Source organism: Hemiscyllium ocellatum, chromosome 19 (assembly GCF_020745735.1).
Source record: "Hemiscyllium ocellatum isolate sHemOce1 chromosome 19, sHemOce1.pat.X.cur, whole genome shotgun sequence".
Lineage (NCBI taxonomy): Eukaryota > Metazoa > Chordata > Chondrichthyes > Orectolobiformes > Hemiscylliidae > Hemiscyllium > Hemiscyllium ocellatum.
The window spans coordinates 67,958,648-67,974,361 of NC_083419.1; the positions used below are offsets into that span (position 1 = coordinate 67,958,648).

At 46.3% G+C, this 15,714-nt stretch overlaps 1 protein-coding gene across 1 annotated transcript in view; it reads right to left on the reverse strand.

Moving 5' to 3' along the window:
- Positions 1-15,714, reverse strand: part of nwd1 (NACHT and WD repeat domain containing 1) — an 84,448-nt gene that overhangs the window by 23,465 nt on the left and 45,269 nt on the right. Inside the window, exons 14-15 of the mRNA XM_060839558.1 lie at positions 2,043-2,197; positions 281-557 (exon numbers count right to left, since the gene is read on the reverse strand). Coding sequence (XP_060695541.1) covers positions 281-557; positions 2,043-2,197 — 432 coding nt within the window. The remainder of the gene's footprint in view (positions 1-280; positions 558-2,042; positions 2,198-15,714) is intronic.

Here is a 15,714-nt window from a genome sequence, read left to right on the forward strand (position 1 = left end):
CCTCAGAACAGTACCTCTTCTGTGGGTACTTTATGATGATGTATCTTTAACACTTTTCACCAGACAAGCCCAAGACAATGGGAGATTGGTGGCAGAGAATGACCTCAAATAACCATTATGCAGATACTAGTAGAGTTGGCAAATACCACCGGCTGCCAGCGGGGGCATCTGGGTAAACAGCAGACCACATGGGTGGAGGTGGGCCAGTGTAGGGCTCTCTTCTTTTGCTTCTAAAAGGCAAGTTGTATTCACAAAAGACCAGAATAAGCTGAGACCTCACCTTCTTCAGGATTCCAGATGACTGTTTTCTCCAAATCCCCAGATTTGGGGAAGCACACAAACTTCCCATCTTCTGAAATGCCAGCAATTGCCGTGCGGTTATGGAAAGGAGCAATAGTTTTGTGCTGGCGATTGTAAGCGAGGCTCCAGATTTTGAGATAGTAGGCACTGCGGGATGCCGATATCAAGGTATTGCTGGACAGAGACAGCAAAGTGATGGGGACTCCCATACCCTCCATGGAGTCCACCAGCTTTCCTTTGTCCAATAAACTCCAGACCTGGAAAGGGGGGGATAGACAGAAGCAAAGTGGACAATTTTTTTATGGTGAACCAATGGCTCAGGTAACCAGCCCAACCACACTGTTCTTTACATGGCAATAATCAGCAAAGTTGTGAAGTAGAGACAGGCTCCAGTTCAAGAGGAAGGGAATGTAATCATAGGGAGGTCTTGTTGAAACCATACCAGGTACGGTTCAGGCCACAACTGGAATGTGGTGACCAGTTTTAGTTCCCTTATTAGCTCCTTCCAAGTTTGGGTAGAGAGCTGGATACATGTCTTATACCCAGTCAACTGTGGGGCATTTAGTGTCTGACAGCAAGAGATATGAGCAAGGATGTGTTATAGAGTCATAGAGATGTACAGAATGGAAACCCACCCACCCTTTGGTCCAACCCACCCATGCTGACCTGATATCTGAAATTAATCCAGTCCCATTTGCCAGCATTTGCTCCATATCCCTCTGAACCCTTCCTATTCATGTATCCATCCAGATGCCTTTTGAATGCTGTAATTGTACTTGCTTCCACCACTTCCTCTGGCAGCTCGTTCTAAACATGCACCACCTTCTGCATGCGAAAGTTACCCCTTAGATCCCATTTTCAATCTTTCCCCTCTAACCCAAACCTATGACCTCTCACTTTGGACTCCCCTACCCTGGGAAAAAGACTTTGGCTATTTATCCTATCTATTCCCCTCCTGATTTTATAAACCTCTATAAGGTTACCCTTCAGCCTCCGATGTTCCAGGGGAAAATAGCCCCAGTACATTTGGCCTCTCTCTATAGCTCAAACACTCCAACCCCGGCCACACCATGTTCTGCATGCTTTCCAGGTAATAACATCATTCCTATAGCAGGGAGACCAGAATTGGATGCAGTATTCCAAAAGCAGCCTAACCAATCTCCCAACTGCTGTACGCAATGGACTGACCAATAAAGGCAAACATACCAAATGCCTTCTTCATTCACCTGTCTACCTGTGACTCCATCTTCAAGCAACTATGAACCTGCACCCCAAGATCTCTTTGTCTGACAAAATGCCTCAGGACCCTACCATTAAGTGTATATGTCCTGCCCTGATAGTCTCCCTTCTGAGCAGCAGGTTGAAACACTCTGACCCTTGTTAAATTCTGAGCACTGTTTTATAATCATAATTCTCTTCTTGGGACATGGGCATTGCTCCCGTCTAATCCTAGTTGCCTTTGAGGACTGTTTGAAAGTAGACAGGGAGACTTTGAACATACAAATTAGGTACAGGAGTAGGCCATTCAGCCCCTCAAATCTGCTCCACCATTAAACTGGGTCATAGCTGATCTGATGCACAATGTGGCATTCACTCCAGCCCCTGATAACTCGTGGCTACTCTGAAGTAGCAAGGTTGTGGATCCATGGGGCTGGAGTACAGAAAGGACGATGTTGATTTGTAGAAGACTTTATGAGGTGAAAACCACGCAGCCGGGCTCTGTGGTGATAATCCCAGTTTACCCGAATGGTCTCATCGTTGGAACCTGTGATCAGTGTGCTCCCATCCTGACTGATCACTGCAGCCTGAACACTGCCACTGTGTTCCAAATCCATCAGCAGGACTTTCAGAATGGAGCTACAATCCAATCTGAAAACGCGGATGTACTTTCCAAAACCTGTAATTAAAAATAAATCCAGAGTCATAAATTGTGAGTTGTATTCCCCAAAATATACATTTCCATTCTTCATAGAACATTGAGCAGTACAGCACAGAAATAAGCCCTTCAGCCCACCATTTCTGTGCTAACCAAGACGCCATTTGAAACTAATCCCATCTCCTGCATGTGGTCCATAAACCTCTATCCTTTGTCTACTCATGTCTCAGTCTAAAAGCCTCTTAAATGTTGCTATCATATCTGCTTCTACCATCTTCCCTGGCAGCATGTTCCAGCACCTACCACTCTGTGTAAAAAACATTCCTTGCACATCTCTTTTAAGCTTTACCCCTCTTACCTTAAATCTATGTATTTGACATTTTCTCCTAGGAAAAAAACTCTGACTATCCACCCTAATAATACCTCTCATAATTTTATCTGCTTCTATGTGGTTGCCCATCAGCCTATAATGGCTGAAAACGTGTTGCTGGTTAAAGCACAGCAGGTTAGGCAGCATCCAAGGAACAGGAAATTCGACGTTTCGGGCATAAGCCCTTCATCAGGAATCCTTTCCTGTTCCTTGGATGCTGCCTAACCTGCTGTGCTTTAACCAGCAACACATTTTCAGCTGTGATCTCCAGCATCTGCAGACCTCATTTTTTACCCGAAGATATCAGCCTATAATGCTCTAGCGAAAACAATCCAGGTTTATCCAATCTCTCATTCTAGTGAATATAGTCCAATCTTGGCAACATCCAGCTGAACCTCTTTTGCACCCTCTCCAAAGCCTCCACCTCCTTCCTGCAGTGTGGTGACCAGAAGTGCACACAATCCCTCAAATTTGGATCAGCTGAAGTTTGATACAGCTGCAACCTGACTTACCAATTTATATGGTCAGTGCCCTGACCAATGAAGGCAAGCATGCCCTAAGCCTTCTTTACCACCTTAACCACTTGTGTTGCCACTTTCAGGGAGCTATGGACTTGCACCCTAAGATCCCTCAATATATCAATGCTCCTAAGGGTCCTACCATTGATTCTCTACTTTCCTCTTGCATTTGACCTGCCAAAACACATCACCTCGCACTTGTTCAGATTAAACTGTTTCTGCCATTTCTCTGGATACAAAGACAATACAAAAATCCCCAGCAATCTTCCCCCTTTCCTCCTTCAGTATCCTGGGATAGATCCCACAGGCTCTGGGAACTTAGCTAACCTAATGCTTTTCAACAGCTCAGAATTTTCAGACTTATCATATCACCACTTTGGAGGTTAACCAAATTTCAAATCATTTGTTATGGACTCCCTATCCAGTGGAAATGGTTACTTCTCTGTTTCCCTTACCCACCTAAAACACTCTAAAATGGAGGGAGTCTAGGACAACGCTGGATAAACCCAATTAGAACTGGTCTATTCAGGTCGAAATCAGAAAACAGTATGTCACACAATGTGTAATCTGGAACTCTCAACCCCGAAGGCTACAAACATTGAGTCAATTGGAACTCCTGGGCTTGAGATGGATAGATTTTTGTTGGTGGAAGGTCAGTCAATAAAGTTGAGGCATAGGTAAAAACAAGGACTGCAGATGCTGGAAACCAGAATCTAGATTAGAGTGGTGCTGGAAGAGCACAGCAGGTCAGGCAGCATTCGAGAAACAGGAAAATCGACGTTTCGGGCAAAAGCACTTCATCAGAAATAGAGGCAGGGTGCCTGCAGAGTGGAGAGCTGTGCTATTCCAGTGCCACTCTAATCTAAAGTTGAGGCACAGACTAGCTAAAGTTTGATAGAATAATGGAACACGCTTGAATGGCTGAATTCTCTGTTTGGATTGTTCTCAGATCCTGTGCAAGTTGCGACGGAGCGACATTCCTTCTACGCTCAAAGTGATTTGGGCACAGTCCATTGGAAGATTTTCTGTAGACGCCTCATTTACGGCTGGTAATGAGAAGCAACCTGTCTCCTGCAGTCTATCTGATTGCCGTTCTGAAAAGCCCCGTATTAGATCATCAGTATTTACAGTGTCATCACCTCCACTTCAAAACTACTCAGTTCCTGTTCTTGTAACAGTCATTGAGCAGTCACTATCGCACTCAGCCTGGCTGTGAACCAGTTTGTCACATGACATAGCGACAGCCAATCTCAAGGACACCAAGACAGCCATTCAGCTAAAATGGCTACACATTAACACCTGTCCACTTGCTTTCACTCCACAGTGCTCACCATCACATCCTGACCTGTAACTGTCATTGCTGCTTGTTTAAGTGATCACATGTAGTGATATTATCTGATTCTTCCGAGATCAAAAAATACTCATTCCCAGCATGCAGCCTGCATTCAGACATTCCAGAGAAACAAGAGGCTGTTGGGAGTGATACAATGTCACATGACCAAGAACAGAGTATGACAACAAGAACTGGCAGGAGTCTGACTTCCTTTCTTTCCTGGCCAATGCATAATACATGAGCTGAATAAGGATAGAGTATTGTATAAGACAGTTAGGGCTATAAATGGTTAACTAATACCACAATATACGCACTCCCTACCTACAGCAGGTGGACTGCAGCAGTTCAAGAAAGCAGCTCACCACCACCTTTTCAAGAGGTAACTAGGGACAGGAAATAAATAGTGCCCAAACCTAATAAAAAAGCTCCACCCATCAGGATATAGAGGACTGTTCTTGGGAGAAGCTAACCAGTTCTTCCAATGAGTTCTGTGTATGATCATGAGAGGGTATATAGTGCTTCAGTGATTCAGCTTTAATGCTTCAAGTAATGATGTGAATTACTCTGATGTCTTAGCTTCATGTAATAAGTAACTAAGTGATATATAACAAACCTACATCCAGTATTAGAATCCCTACAGTGTGGAAACAGGCCATTTGGCCCAATAAGTCTTCACTAGCCCTTCAAAGAGTATCCCACCCAGACCCAGTCCCCTTCGCCTATTACTCTATATTTACCCCTGACTAATGCACCTAGCCGACATATCCCTGTGCACTATGGGAAATTCAGCATGGCCAATTCACCTAACTCTACATTTTTGGATTATGGGAGGAAACCCAAGCACACTCAGGGAGAATGTGCAAACTCCAAACAGACAGTCACCAGAGGTTGGAATCGAACCCAGGTCCCTGCTGCTTGAGGCAACACTGCTAACCAGTGAGCCAACGTGCCACCCATAGGAATTGGCATTGTTCAGCCTAGAGTTGAAGGGTTTCTGTGTGGTATCCTCCGCCCTGTGGAATCTGTAGAGCCGAGTGATGTGAGCAAGAATGATCGGTGGCATTGAATCTACACAGGGCATCCCAAATATTTCCAACAGAGACCAACGGAAGGATGAAGCAGCATTGAAGACAACACAGATTTAGTTTTAAACATTACGTTTAACTTGTGAAAAACAGAACTGATAAGTTGGAAATAGATATAGTGACCATATAGAAAATGGAGCTCAGAAATGTTAACTAAAATGACCCCGGCATATTGGCTGTATTTCCCGGCATCCTAAGCGACAGGCTAAGCGAAACTAATTGCTAACATAGCAATTTGTAAGAAGCCAGCCTAGCGGTGAACAATCCTCCCCACAGGTCCGAGGATGAGATAGTACATAGCACTAGATCAAAGGGCAACCATCAGAGGAATACTGGAGCCTCATTGTTTTAGAGCTGTACTAATGAATACATGTTTAGTTTAGAGCAATTTTTGATATCTGAATGTTACCTTGAAAAGCAGAGTAAGAATAATGAGGGCTATGTCAGACTTTAGAGATAGTGTTAAGAGCTTAACCAGATGGCTGTTGGTATCTGTGTGTGTTAGATTTAGAGCACTTTTGATGTGTAAGCTTCCAATAAAGTATGCTTTGATTAATACACTGTGCGATAGCTTAATGATACGGGACTCTGTATTGCGTGCGAAGTTATGTATAAATGTAACAACTTTCCCTATCAACGGTGAGAGAATCCACTCTTTAGTACCCGGCGTGGTCTAAGGTGGCTTTTCTCCCAAGCCTTGTTTGTATATTCGTATACTGACAGTCTTGAATAAAAACAGTGCTGTTGAAATGTGTTAATCAAGTGGTGGTTCTCTGTTCTTGGACAGGCGTTCACAAGAAGCCCAGGAGCTCAAGGCTGAGCTTCCACGGAACAATAGATTGCTTGCTATGCTCAACTGCAATTAACGTCTTCTTGACCTTTTTTTCTCCCCAAAACATATCTGATCAAGGCTATGATAATAACTGCTTACGTTTATCTAGCACCTTTAATAACAGGATTAAGAAAACTGACATTTAGCCAAAGGGGAGGTCCTGTTAGAACTGACCAAATGTTGCAATTTTAAGGAGGTCCTTCAAAGGGGATAGAGAGCTGGTAAGGTTTAGGGAGAGCCTAGATACATGAAAGCATGGTCTCCGTTAGTGGAGCGATTAAGATCAGGGATGAACATAGAACAGCACAGTACAGGAATGGGCCCTTCAGCCCCCAATGTTACGCCGAACATGATGCCAATTTAAATTAATCCCTTCTGCCTGTCCTTGGTCCATATCCCTCCATTCCTTGCATATTCATGTGCTTATCTAAAAGTCCCTTAAATACCCCTATTGTATCTGTCTCCACCACCACTCCTGGCAGCACATCCCAGACTCCTGTCACTGTCTGTGTAAAAAATGTGCCCCTCACATCTCCTTTGAACTTTCCCCCCTCTCACCTTAAATGTACACTCCCTAGCTTTATAGATCTTAACTCAAGGAAAAAGATTCTGTCAACAGTTTCTATGCATCTCATAAGACTTCTGTCAAATCACCTCTCAGTCTCTGCCACTCCAGAGAAAACAACCTGAGTTTTTCTAGCCTCTCCTTATTGTTCGTGCCCTCTAATCAAGACAACATCCTGGTAAATGTCTTCTGTGCCCTCTCCAAAGCCTCCACATTCTTCCTGTAATGTGCTGACCAGAATTGAATGCAATACTCTAAGTGTGGCCTAGCAAAAGTCTTATGAAGAAGCAACATGCCATCCTGACTCTTGTACTCAATGCCAGTAATGGCAAGCATGCCTTCTTTACCACCCTATCTACTTGCGTGACCAATTTCAGAGAGCTATGGACTTGAACCCCAAGATTTCTCTGCACATTGATGCTGCTCAGGGTCCTGCCATGAACAGTATACTTTTCCTGAGAGGAAGGAGGACAGAGAGTATAGAGTCTTCTTCCAGTATGGATTCTCATAAACTGCAGACTGAAAAAGCTCAGTCAGTGCCAGTTCAAGTCCATCACTGAACCATTGTAGCTTCAAAGGGCTCTTGGAGGCTACTGATAGATGGAAGACTGAAGCTGTGGAAGATGAAAGTTGGTGGAGAGGAGCTGAAAAATGTGTTGCTGGAAAAGCGCAGCAGGTCAGGTAGCATCCAAGGAGCAGGAGAATCGACGTTTCGGGCATAAGCCCTTTTTCTTGAAGAAGGGCTTATGCCTGAAACATCGATTCTCCTGGTCCTTGGATGCTGCCTGACCTGCTGCACTTTTCCAGCAACACATTTTTCAGCTCTGATCTCCAGCATCTGCAGTCCTCACTTTCTCCTAGTTGGTGGAGAGAAAGTCAGTTCAGTCAGTCTCTTCAAAATGAACCAGCCAGACTGAAAATACTTTCTGGAAAACAACTTGGGCCAAATAAAGCTTAAATAACTGTTAAATTGTTCTAAGAGAACCACTGCCAACCACAGAAAGATTTTCAAATAAATACAACTTAGTTGAATTGAATAGCATGTGTATTGTGTTGTTGTATTACCTGTAAAAGGCTAAGGACTAATTGGCCCAGTATATGTTTCAGTGGTAACACTGATGGAGAGTCAGATCTTTCAAAGCAAGTCTGCAGCAGACTTCAATAAAACGAAAGCTTCAATTAAACAAAACATTGTTCCAAAATTAAGTTGTGTAATTATTCCAAACCAAAAGACAAGCACACTCAGGGTAAAGAAGTCTTTTTCTGGTTGGAAAATATAACCGGCTGGATGCCACACAGTTCAATTTTCGGTCTCTGATTTTTAACAAAAGTCCATATTAATGACTTTGATGCAGATGACATTAAATATAGAACATAGAACAGTACAGGTCCTTTGGCCCACGATATTGTGCCGAGCATTTAATTTAATATCAATCTAACCTGCACACCCCTCAATTTACTGCCGTCCATGTGCTAAGAGTCCCTTAAATGCCCCTAATGTCTCTGGGTTCTAATACCACTAATGGCAGTGCATTCTGCGCACCCACCACTCTCTGGGTAAAGAACCTACCTCTGACATCTCCCATATACCTTCCTCCAATCACCTTAAAGTTTTGACCCCTTGTAACAGCCATTTCTGCCCTGGGGAAAAGTTTCTGGCTATCTCCTCTATCTATGCTTCTCATTACCTTGTACATCTCTATTAAGTCACCTCTCTTCCTTCGTCTCTCCAGTGTGAAAAGCCTTAGCTCGCTCAAGCTCTCTTCATAAGACATACCCTCCAGTCCAGGCAGCATCCTGGTAAATCTCCTCTGCACCCTCTCTAAAGCATCAACACCCTTCCAGTAATGAAGTAACCAGAACTGGACACAATAATCCAAATGTGGACTAACCAGGGTTTTCTAGAGCTGCAGTAAAACCTTGTGGCTCTTAAACTCAAACCCCCTGTTAATGAAAGCCAAAACACCATACGGCCTCTTAACGAACCTATCAACTGGGGTGGCAACTTTGAGGGATCTATGGACATAGACCCCAAGACACGGTGGCTCAGTGGTTAGCACTGCTGCCTCACAGCACCAGGGACCCGGGTTCAATCCCATCCTGGGGCTATGGTCTATACCCCCTTGACCACGACCCCACCTCCCACCACCCCCTTGACCACGATCCCACCTCCCACCACCCAACCATCATCTCCCAGACCATCCAGGACCTCATCACCTCAGGGATTCTCCCATCCACCGCCTCCAACCTCATGGTCCCACAACCCCGCACCGCCCGTTTCTACCTCCTGCCCAAAATCCACAAACCTGACTGCCCCGGCCGACCCATTGTCTCAGCCTGCTCCTGCCCCACCGAACTCATCTCCCAATACCTCGACACAGTCCTGTCCCCTTTAGTCCAAGAACTCCCCACCTACGTTCGGGACACCACCCACGCCCTCCACCTCCTCCAGGATTTTCGCTTCCCCGGTCCCCAACGCCTTATTTTCACTGTGGACATCCAGTCCCTGTACACCTCCATCCCCCATCACGAAGGACTCAAAGCCCTCCGCTTCTTCCTTTCCCGCCGCACCAACCAGTACCCTTCCACTGACACCCTCCTTCGACTGACTGAACAGGTCCTCACCCTGAATAACTTCTCTTTTCAATCCTCCCACTTCCTCCAAACTAAAGGAGTTGCCATGGGCACCCGCATGGGCCCCAGCTATGCCTGCCTCTTCGTAGGATATGTGGAACAGTCCATCTTCCGCAACTACACTGGCACCACCTCCCACCTTTTCCTCCGCTACATCAATGACTGTATCGGCGCTGCCTCGTGCTCCCACGAGGAGGTTGAACAGCTCATCAACTTTACTAACACCTTCCATCCCGACCTGAAATTCACCTGGACTGTCTCAGACTCCTCCCTCCCCTTCCTAGACATTTCCATTTCTATCTCGGGCGACCAACTCAACACAGACATCTATTATAAACCGACTGACTCCCACAGCTACCTGGACTACACCTCCTCCCACCCTGCCCCCTGTAAAAACGCCATCCCATATTCCCAATTCCTTCGTCTCCGCCGCATCTGCTCCCAGGAGGACCAATTCCAACACCGCACAGCCCAGATGGCCTCCTTCTTCAAGGACCGCAGATTCCCCCCAGACGTGATCGACGATGCCCTCCACCGCATCTCCTCCACTTCCCGCTCCTCCGCCCTTGAGCCCCGCTCCTCCAACCGCCACTAAGACAGAACCCCACTGGTTCTCGAGTAAAAAATGAGGTCTGCAGATGCTGGAGATCACAGCTGCAAATGTGTTGCTGGTCAAAGCACAGCAGGTTAGGCAGCATCTCAGGAATAGAGAATTCGACGTTTCGAGCATAAGCCCTTCATCAGGAATAAGAGAGAGAGAGCCAAGCCGGCTAAGTGCAGTGAGAGAGGGACTCACTGAAATCCTTGTAGAGGGAGGAAGAGAGCTTCTTCAAGGAAGGCATCCTTGTAAGAGGATTCGCAGTAGGTTAAAATCTTCGAGTAAAAAATGAGGTCTGCAGATGCTGGAGATCACAGCTGCAAATGTGTTGCTGGTCAAAGCACAGCAGGTTAGGCAGCATCTCAGGAATAGAGAATTCGACGTTTCGAGCATAAGCCCTTCATCAGGAATAAGAGAGAGAGAGCCAAGCCGGCTAAGTGCAGTGAGAGAGGGACTCACTGAAATCCTTGTAGAGGGAGGAAGAGAGCTTCTTCAAGGAAGGCATCCTTGTAAGAGGATTCGCAGTAGGTTAAAATCTTCGAGTAAAAAATGAGGTCTGCAGATGCTGGAGATCACAGCTGCAAATGTGTTGCTGGTCAAAGCACAGCAGGTTAGGCAGCATCTCAGGAATAGAGAATTCGACGTTTCGAGCATAAGCCCTTCATCAGGAATAAGAGAGAGAGAGCCAAGCCGGCTAAGTGCAGTGAGAGAGGGACTCACTGAAATCCTTGTAGAGGGAGGAAGAGAGCTTCTTCAAGGAAGGCATCCTTGTAAGAGGATTCGCAGTAGGTTAAAATCTTCGAGTAAAAAATGAGGTCTGCAGATGCTGGAGATCACAGCTGCAAATGTGTTGCTGGTCAAAGCACAGCAGGTTAGGCAGCATCTCAGGAATAGAGAATTCGACGTTTCGAGCATAAGCCCTTCATCAGGAATAAGAGAGAGAGAGCCAAGCCGGCTAAGTGCAGTGAGAGAGGGACTCACTGAAATCCTTGTAGAGGGAGGAAGAGAGCTTCTTCAAGGAAGGCATCCTTGTAAGAGGATTCGCAGTAGGTTAAAATCTTCGAGTAAAAAATGAGGTCTGCAGATGCTGGAGATCACAGCTGCAAATGTGTTGCTGGTCAAAGCACAGCAGGTTAGGCAGCATCTCAGGAATAGAGAATTCGACGTTTCGAGCATAAGCCCTTCATCAGGAATAAGAGAGAGAGAGCCAAGCCGGCTAAGTGCAGTGAGAGAGGGACTCACTGAAATCCTTGTAGAGGGAGGAAGAGAGCTTCTTCAAGGAAGGCATCCTTGTAAGAGGATTCGCAGTAGGTTAAAATCTTCGAGTAAAAAATGAGGTCTGCAGATGCTGGAGATCACAGCTGCAAATGTGTTGCTGGTCAAAGCACAGCAGGTTAGGCAGCATCTCAGGAATAGAGAATTCGACGTTTCGAGCATAAGCCCTTCATCAGGAATAAGAGAGAGAGAGCCAAGCCGGCTAAGTGCAGTGAGAGAGGGACTCACTGAAATCCTTGTAGAGGGAGGAAGAGAGCTTCTTCAAGGAAGGCATCCTTGTAAGAGGATTCGCAGTAGGTTAAAATCTTCGAGTAAAAAATGAGGTCTGCAGATGCTGGAGATCACAGCTGCAAATGTGTTGCTGGTCAAAGCACAGCAGGTTAGGCAGCATCTCAGGAATAGAGAATTCGACGTTTCGAGCATAAGCCCTTCATCAGGAATAAGAGAGAGAGAGCCAAGCCGGCTAAGTGCAGTGAGAGAGGGACTCACTGAAATCCTTGTAGAGGGAGGAAGAGAGCTTCTTCAAGGAAGGCATCCTTGTAAGAGGATTCGCAGTAGGTTAAAATCTTCGAGTAAAAAATGAGGTCTGCAGATGCTGGAGATCACAGCTGCAAATGTGTTGCTGGTCAAAGCACAGCAGGTTAGGCAGCATCTCAGGAATAGAGAATTCGACGTTTCGAGCATAAGCCCTTCATCAGGAATAAGAGAGAGAGAGCCAAGCCGGCTAAGTGCAGTGAGAGAGGGACTCACTGAAATCCTTGTAGAGGGAGGAAGAGAGCTTCTTCAAGGAAGGCATCCTTGTAAGAGGATTCGCAGTAGGTTAAAATCTTCGAGTAAAAAATGAGGTCTGCAGATGCTGGAGATCACAGCTGCAAATGTGTTGCTGGTCAAAGCACAGCAGGTTAGGCAGCATCTCAGGAATAGAGAATTCGACGTTTCGAGCATAAGCCCTTCATCAGGAATAAGAGAGAGAGAGCCAAGCCGGCTAAGTGCAGTGAGAGAGGGACTCACTGAAATCCTTGTAGAGGGAGGAAGAGAGCTTCTTCAAGGAAGGCATCCTTGTAAGAGGATTCGCAGTAGGTTAAAATCTTCGAGTAAAATATGAGGTCTGCAGATGCTGGAGATCACAGCTGCAAATGTGTTGCTGGTCAAAGCACAGCAGGTTAGGCAGCATCTCAGGAATAGAGAATTCGACGTTTCGAGCATAAGCCCTTCATCAGGAATAAGAGAGAGAGAGCCAAGCCGGCTAAGTGCAGTGAGAGAGGGACTCACTGAAATCCTTGTAGAGGGAGGAAGAGAGCTTCTTCAAGGAAGGCATCCTTGTAAGAGGATTCGCAGTAGGTTAAAATCTTCGAGTAAAAAATGAGGTCTGCAGATGCTGGAGATCACAGCTGCAAATGTGTTGCTGGTCAAAGCACAGCAGGTTAGGCAGCATCTCAGGAATAGAGAATTCGACGTTTCGAGCATAAGCCCTTCATCAGGAATAAGAGAGAGAGAGCCAAGCCGGCTAAGTGCAGTGAGAGAGGGACTCACTGAAATCCTTGTAGAGGGAGGAAGAGAGCTTCTTCAAGGAAGGCATCCTTGTAAGAGGATTCGCAGTAGGTTAAAATCTTCGAGTAAAAAATGAGGTCTGCAGATGCTGGAGATCACAGCTGCAAATGTGTTGCTGGTCAAAGCACAGCAGGTTAGGCAGCATCTCAGGAATAGAGAATTCGACGTTTCGAGCATAAGCCCTTCATCAGGAATAAGAGAGAGAGAGCCAAGCCGGCTAAGTGCAGTGAGAGAGGGACTCACTGAAATCCTTGTAGAGGGAGGAAGAGAGCTTCTTCAAGGAAGGCATCCTTGTAAGAGGATTCGCAGTAGGTTAAAATCTTCGAGTAAAAAATGAGGTCTGCAGATGCTGGAGATCACAGCTGCAAATGTGTTGCTGGTCAAAGCACAGCAGGTTAGGCAGCATCTCAGGAATAGAGAATTCGACGTTTCGAGCATAAGCCCTTCATCAGGAATAAGAGAGAGAGAGCCAAGCCGGCTAAGTGCAGTGAGAGAGGGACTCACTGAAATCCTTGTAGAGGGAGGAAGAGAGCTTCTTCAAGGAAGGCATCCTTGTAAGAGGATTCGCAGTAGGTTAAAATCTTCGAGTAAAAAATGAGGTCTGCAGATGCTGGAGATCACAGCTGCAAATGTGTTGCTGGTCAAAGCACAGCAGGTTAGGCAGCATCTCAGGAATAGAGAATTCGACGTTTCGAGCATAAGCCCTTCATCAGGAATAAGAGAGAGAGAGCCAAGCCGGCTAAGTGCAGTGAGAGAGGGACTCACTGAAATCCTTGTAGAGGGAGGAAGAGAGCTTCTTCAAGGAAGGCATCCTTGTAAGAGGATTCGCAGTAGGTTAAAATCTTCGAGTAAAAAATGAGGTCTGCAGATGCTGGAGATCACAGCTGCAAATGTGTTGCTGGTCAAAGCACAGCAGGTTAGGCAGCATCTCAGGAATAGAGAATTCGACGTTTCGAGCATAAGCCCTTCATCAGGAATAAGAGAGAGAGAGCCAAGCCGGCTAAGTGCAGTGAGAGAGGGACTCACTGAAATCCTTGTAGAGGGAGGAAGAGAGCTTCTTCAAGGAAGGCATCCTTGTAAGAGGATTCGCAGTAGGTTAAAATCTTCGAGTAAAAAATGAGGTCTGCAGATGCTGGAGATCACAGCTGCAAATGTGTTGCTGGTCAAAGCACAGCAGGTTAGGCAGCATCTCAGGAATAGAGAATTCGACGTTTCGAGCATAAGCCCTTCATCAGGAATAAGAGAGAGAGAGCCAAGCCGGCTAAGTGCAGTGAGAGAGGGACTCACTGAAATCCTTGTAGAGGGAGGAAGAGAGCTTCTTCAAGGAAGGCATCCTTGTAAGAGGATTCGCAGTAGGTTAAAATCTTCGAGTAAAAAATGAGGTCTGCAGATGCTGGAGATCACAGCTGCAAATGTGTTGCTGGTCAAAGCACAGCAGGTTAGGCAGCATCTCAGGAATAGAGAATTCGACGTTTCGAGCATAAGCCCTTCATCAGGAATAAGAGAGAGAGAGCCAAGCCGGCTAAGTGCAGTGAGAGAGGGACTCACTGAAATCCTTGTAGAGGGAGGAAGAGAGCTTCTTCAAGGAAGGCATCCTTGTAAGAGGATTCGCAGTAGGTTAAAATCTTCGAGTAAAAAATGAGGTCTGCAGATGCTGGAGATCACAGCTGCAAATGTGTTGCTGGTCAAAGCACAGCAGGTTAGGCAGCATCTCAGGAATAGAGAATTCGACGTTTCGAGCATAAGCCCTTCATCAGGAATAAGAGAGAGAGAGCCAAGCCGGCTAAGTGCAGTGAGAGAGGGACTCACTGAAATCCTTGTAGAGGGAGGAAGAGAGCTTCTTCAAGGAAGGCATCCTTGTAAGAGGATTCGCAGTAGGTTAAAATCTTCGAGTAAAAAATGAGGTCTGCAGATGCTGGAGATCACAGCTGCAAATGTGTTGCTGGTCAAAGCACAGCAGGTTAGGCAGCATCTCAGGAATAGAGAATTCGACGTTTCGAGCATAAGCCCTTCATCAGGAATAAGAGAGAGAGAGCCAAGCCGGCTAAGTGCAGTGAGAGAGGGACTCACTGAAATCCTTGTAGAGGGAGGAAGAGAGCTTCTTCAAGGAAGGCATCCTTGTAAGAGGATTCGCAGTAGGTTAAAATCTTCGAGTAAAAAATGAGGTCTGCAGATGCTGGAGATCACAGCTGCAAATGTGTTGCTGGTCAAAGCACAGCAGGTTAGGCAGCATCTCAGGAATAGAGAATTCGACGTTTCGAGCATAAGCCCTTCATCAGGAATAAGAGAGAGAGAGCCAAGCCGGCTAAGTGCAGTGAGAGAGGGACTCACTGAAATCCTTGTAGAGGGAGGAAGAGAGCTTCTTCAAGGAAGGCATCCTTGTAAGAGGATTCGCAGTAGGTTAAAATCTTCGAGTAAAAAATGAGGTCTGCAGATGCTGGATCTCACCTACCACCCCACCAACCTCCGCATACAACGTATCATCCGCCGCCATTTCCGCCACCTCCAAACGGACCCCACCACCAAGGATATATTTCCCTCCCCTCCCCTATCAGCGTTCCGCAAGGACCACTCCCTTCGTGACTCCCTCGTCAGATCCACACCCCCCACCAACCCAACCTCCACCCCCGGCACCTTCCCCTGCAACCGCAGGAAATGTAAAACTTGCGCCCACACCTCCACACTCACTTCCCTCCAAGGCCCCAAGGGATCCTTCCATATCCGCCACAAGTTCACCTGTACCTCCACACACATCATCTATTGCATCCGCTGCACCC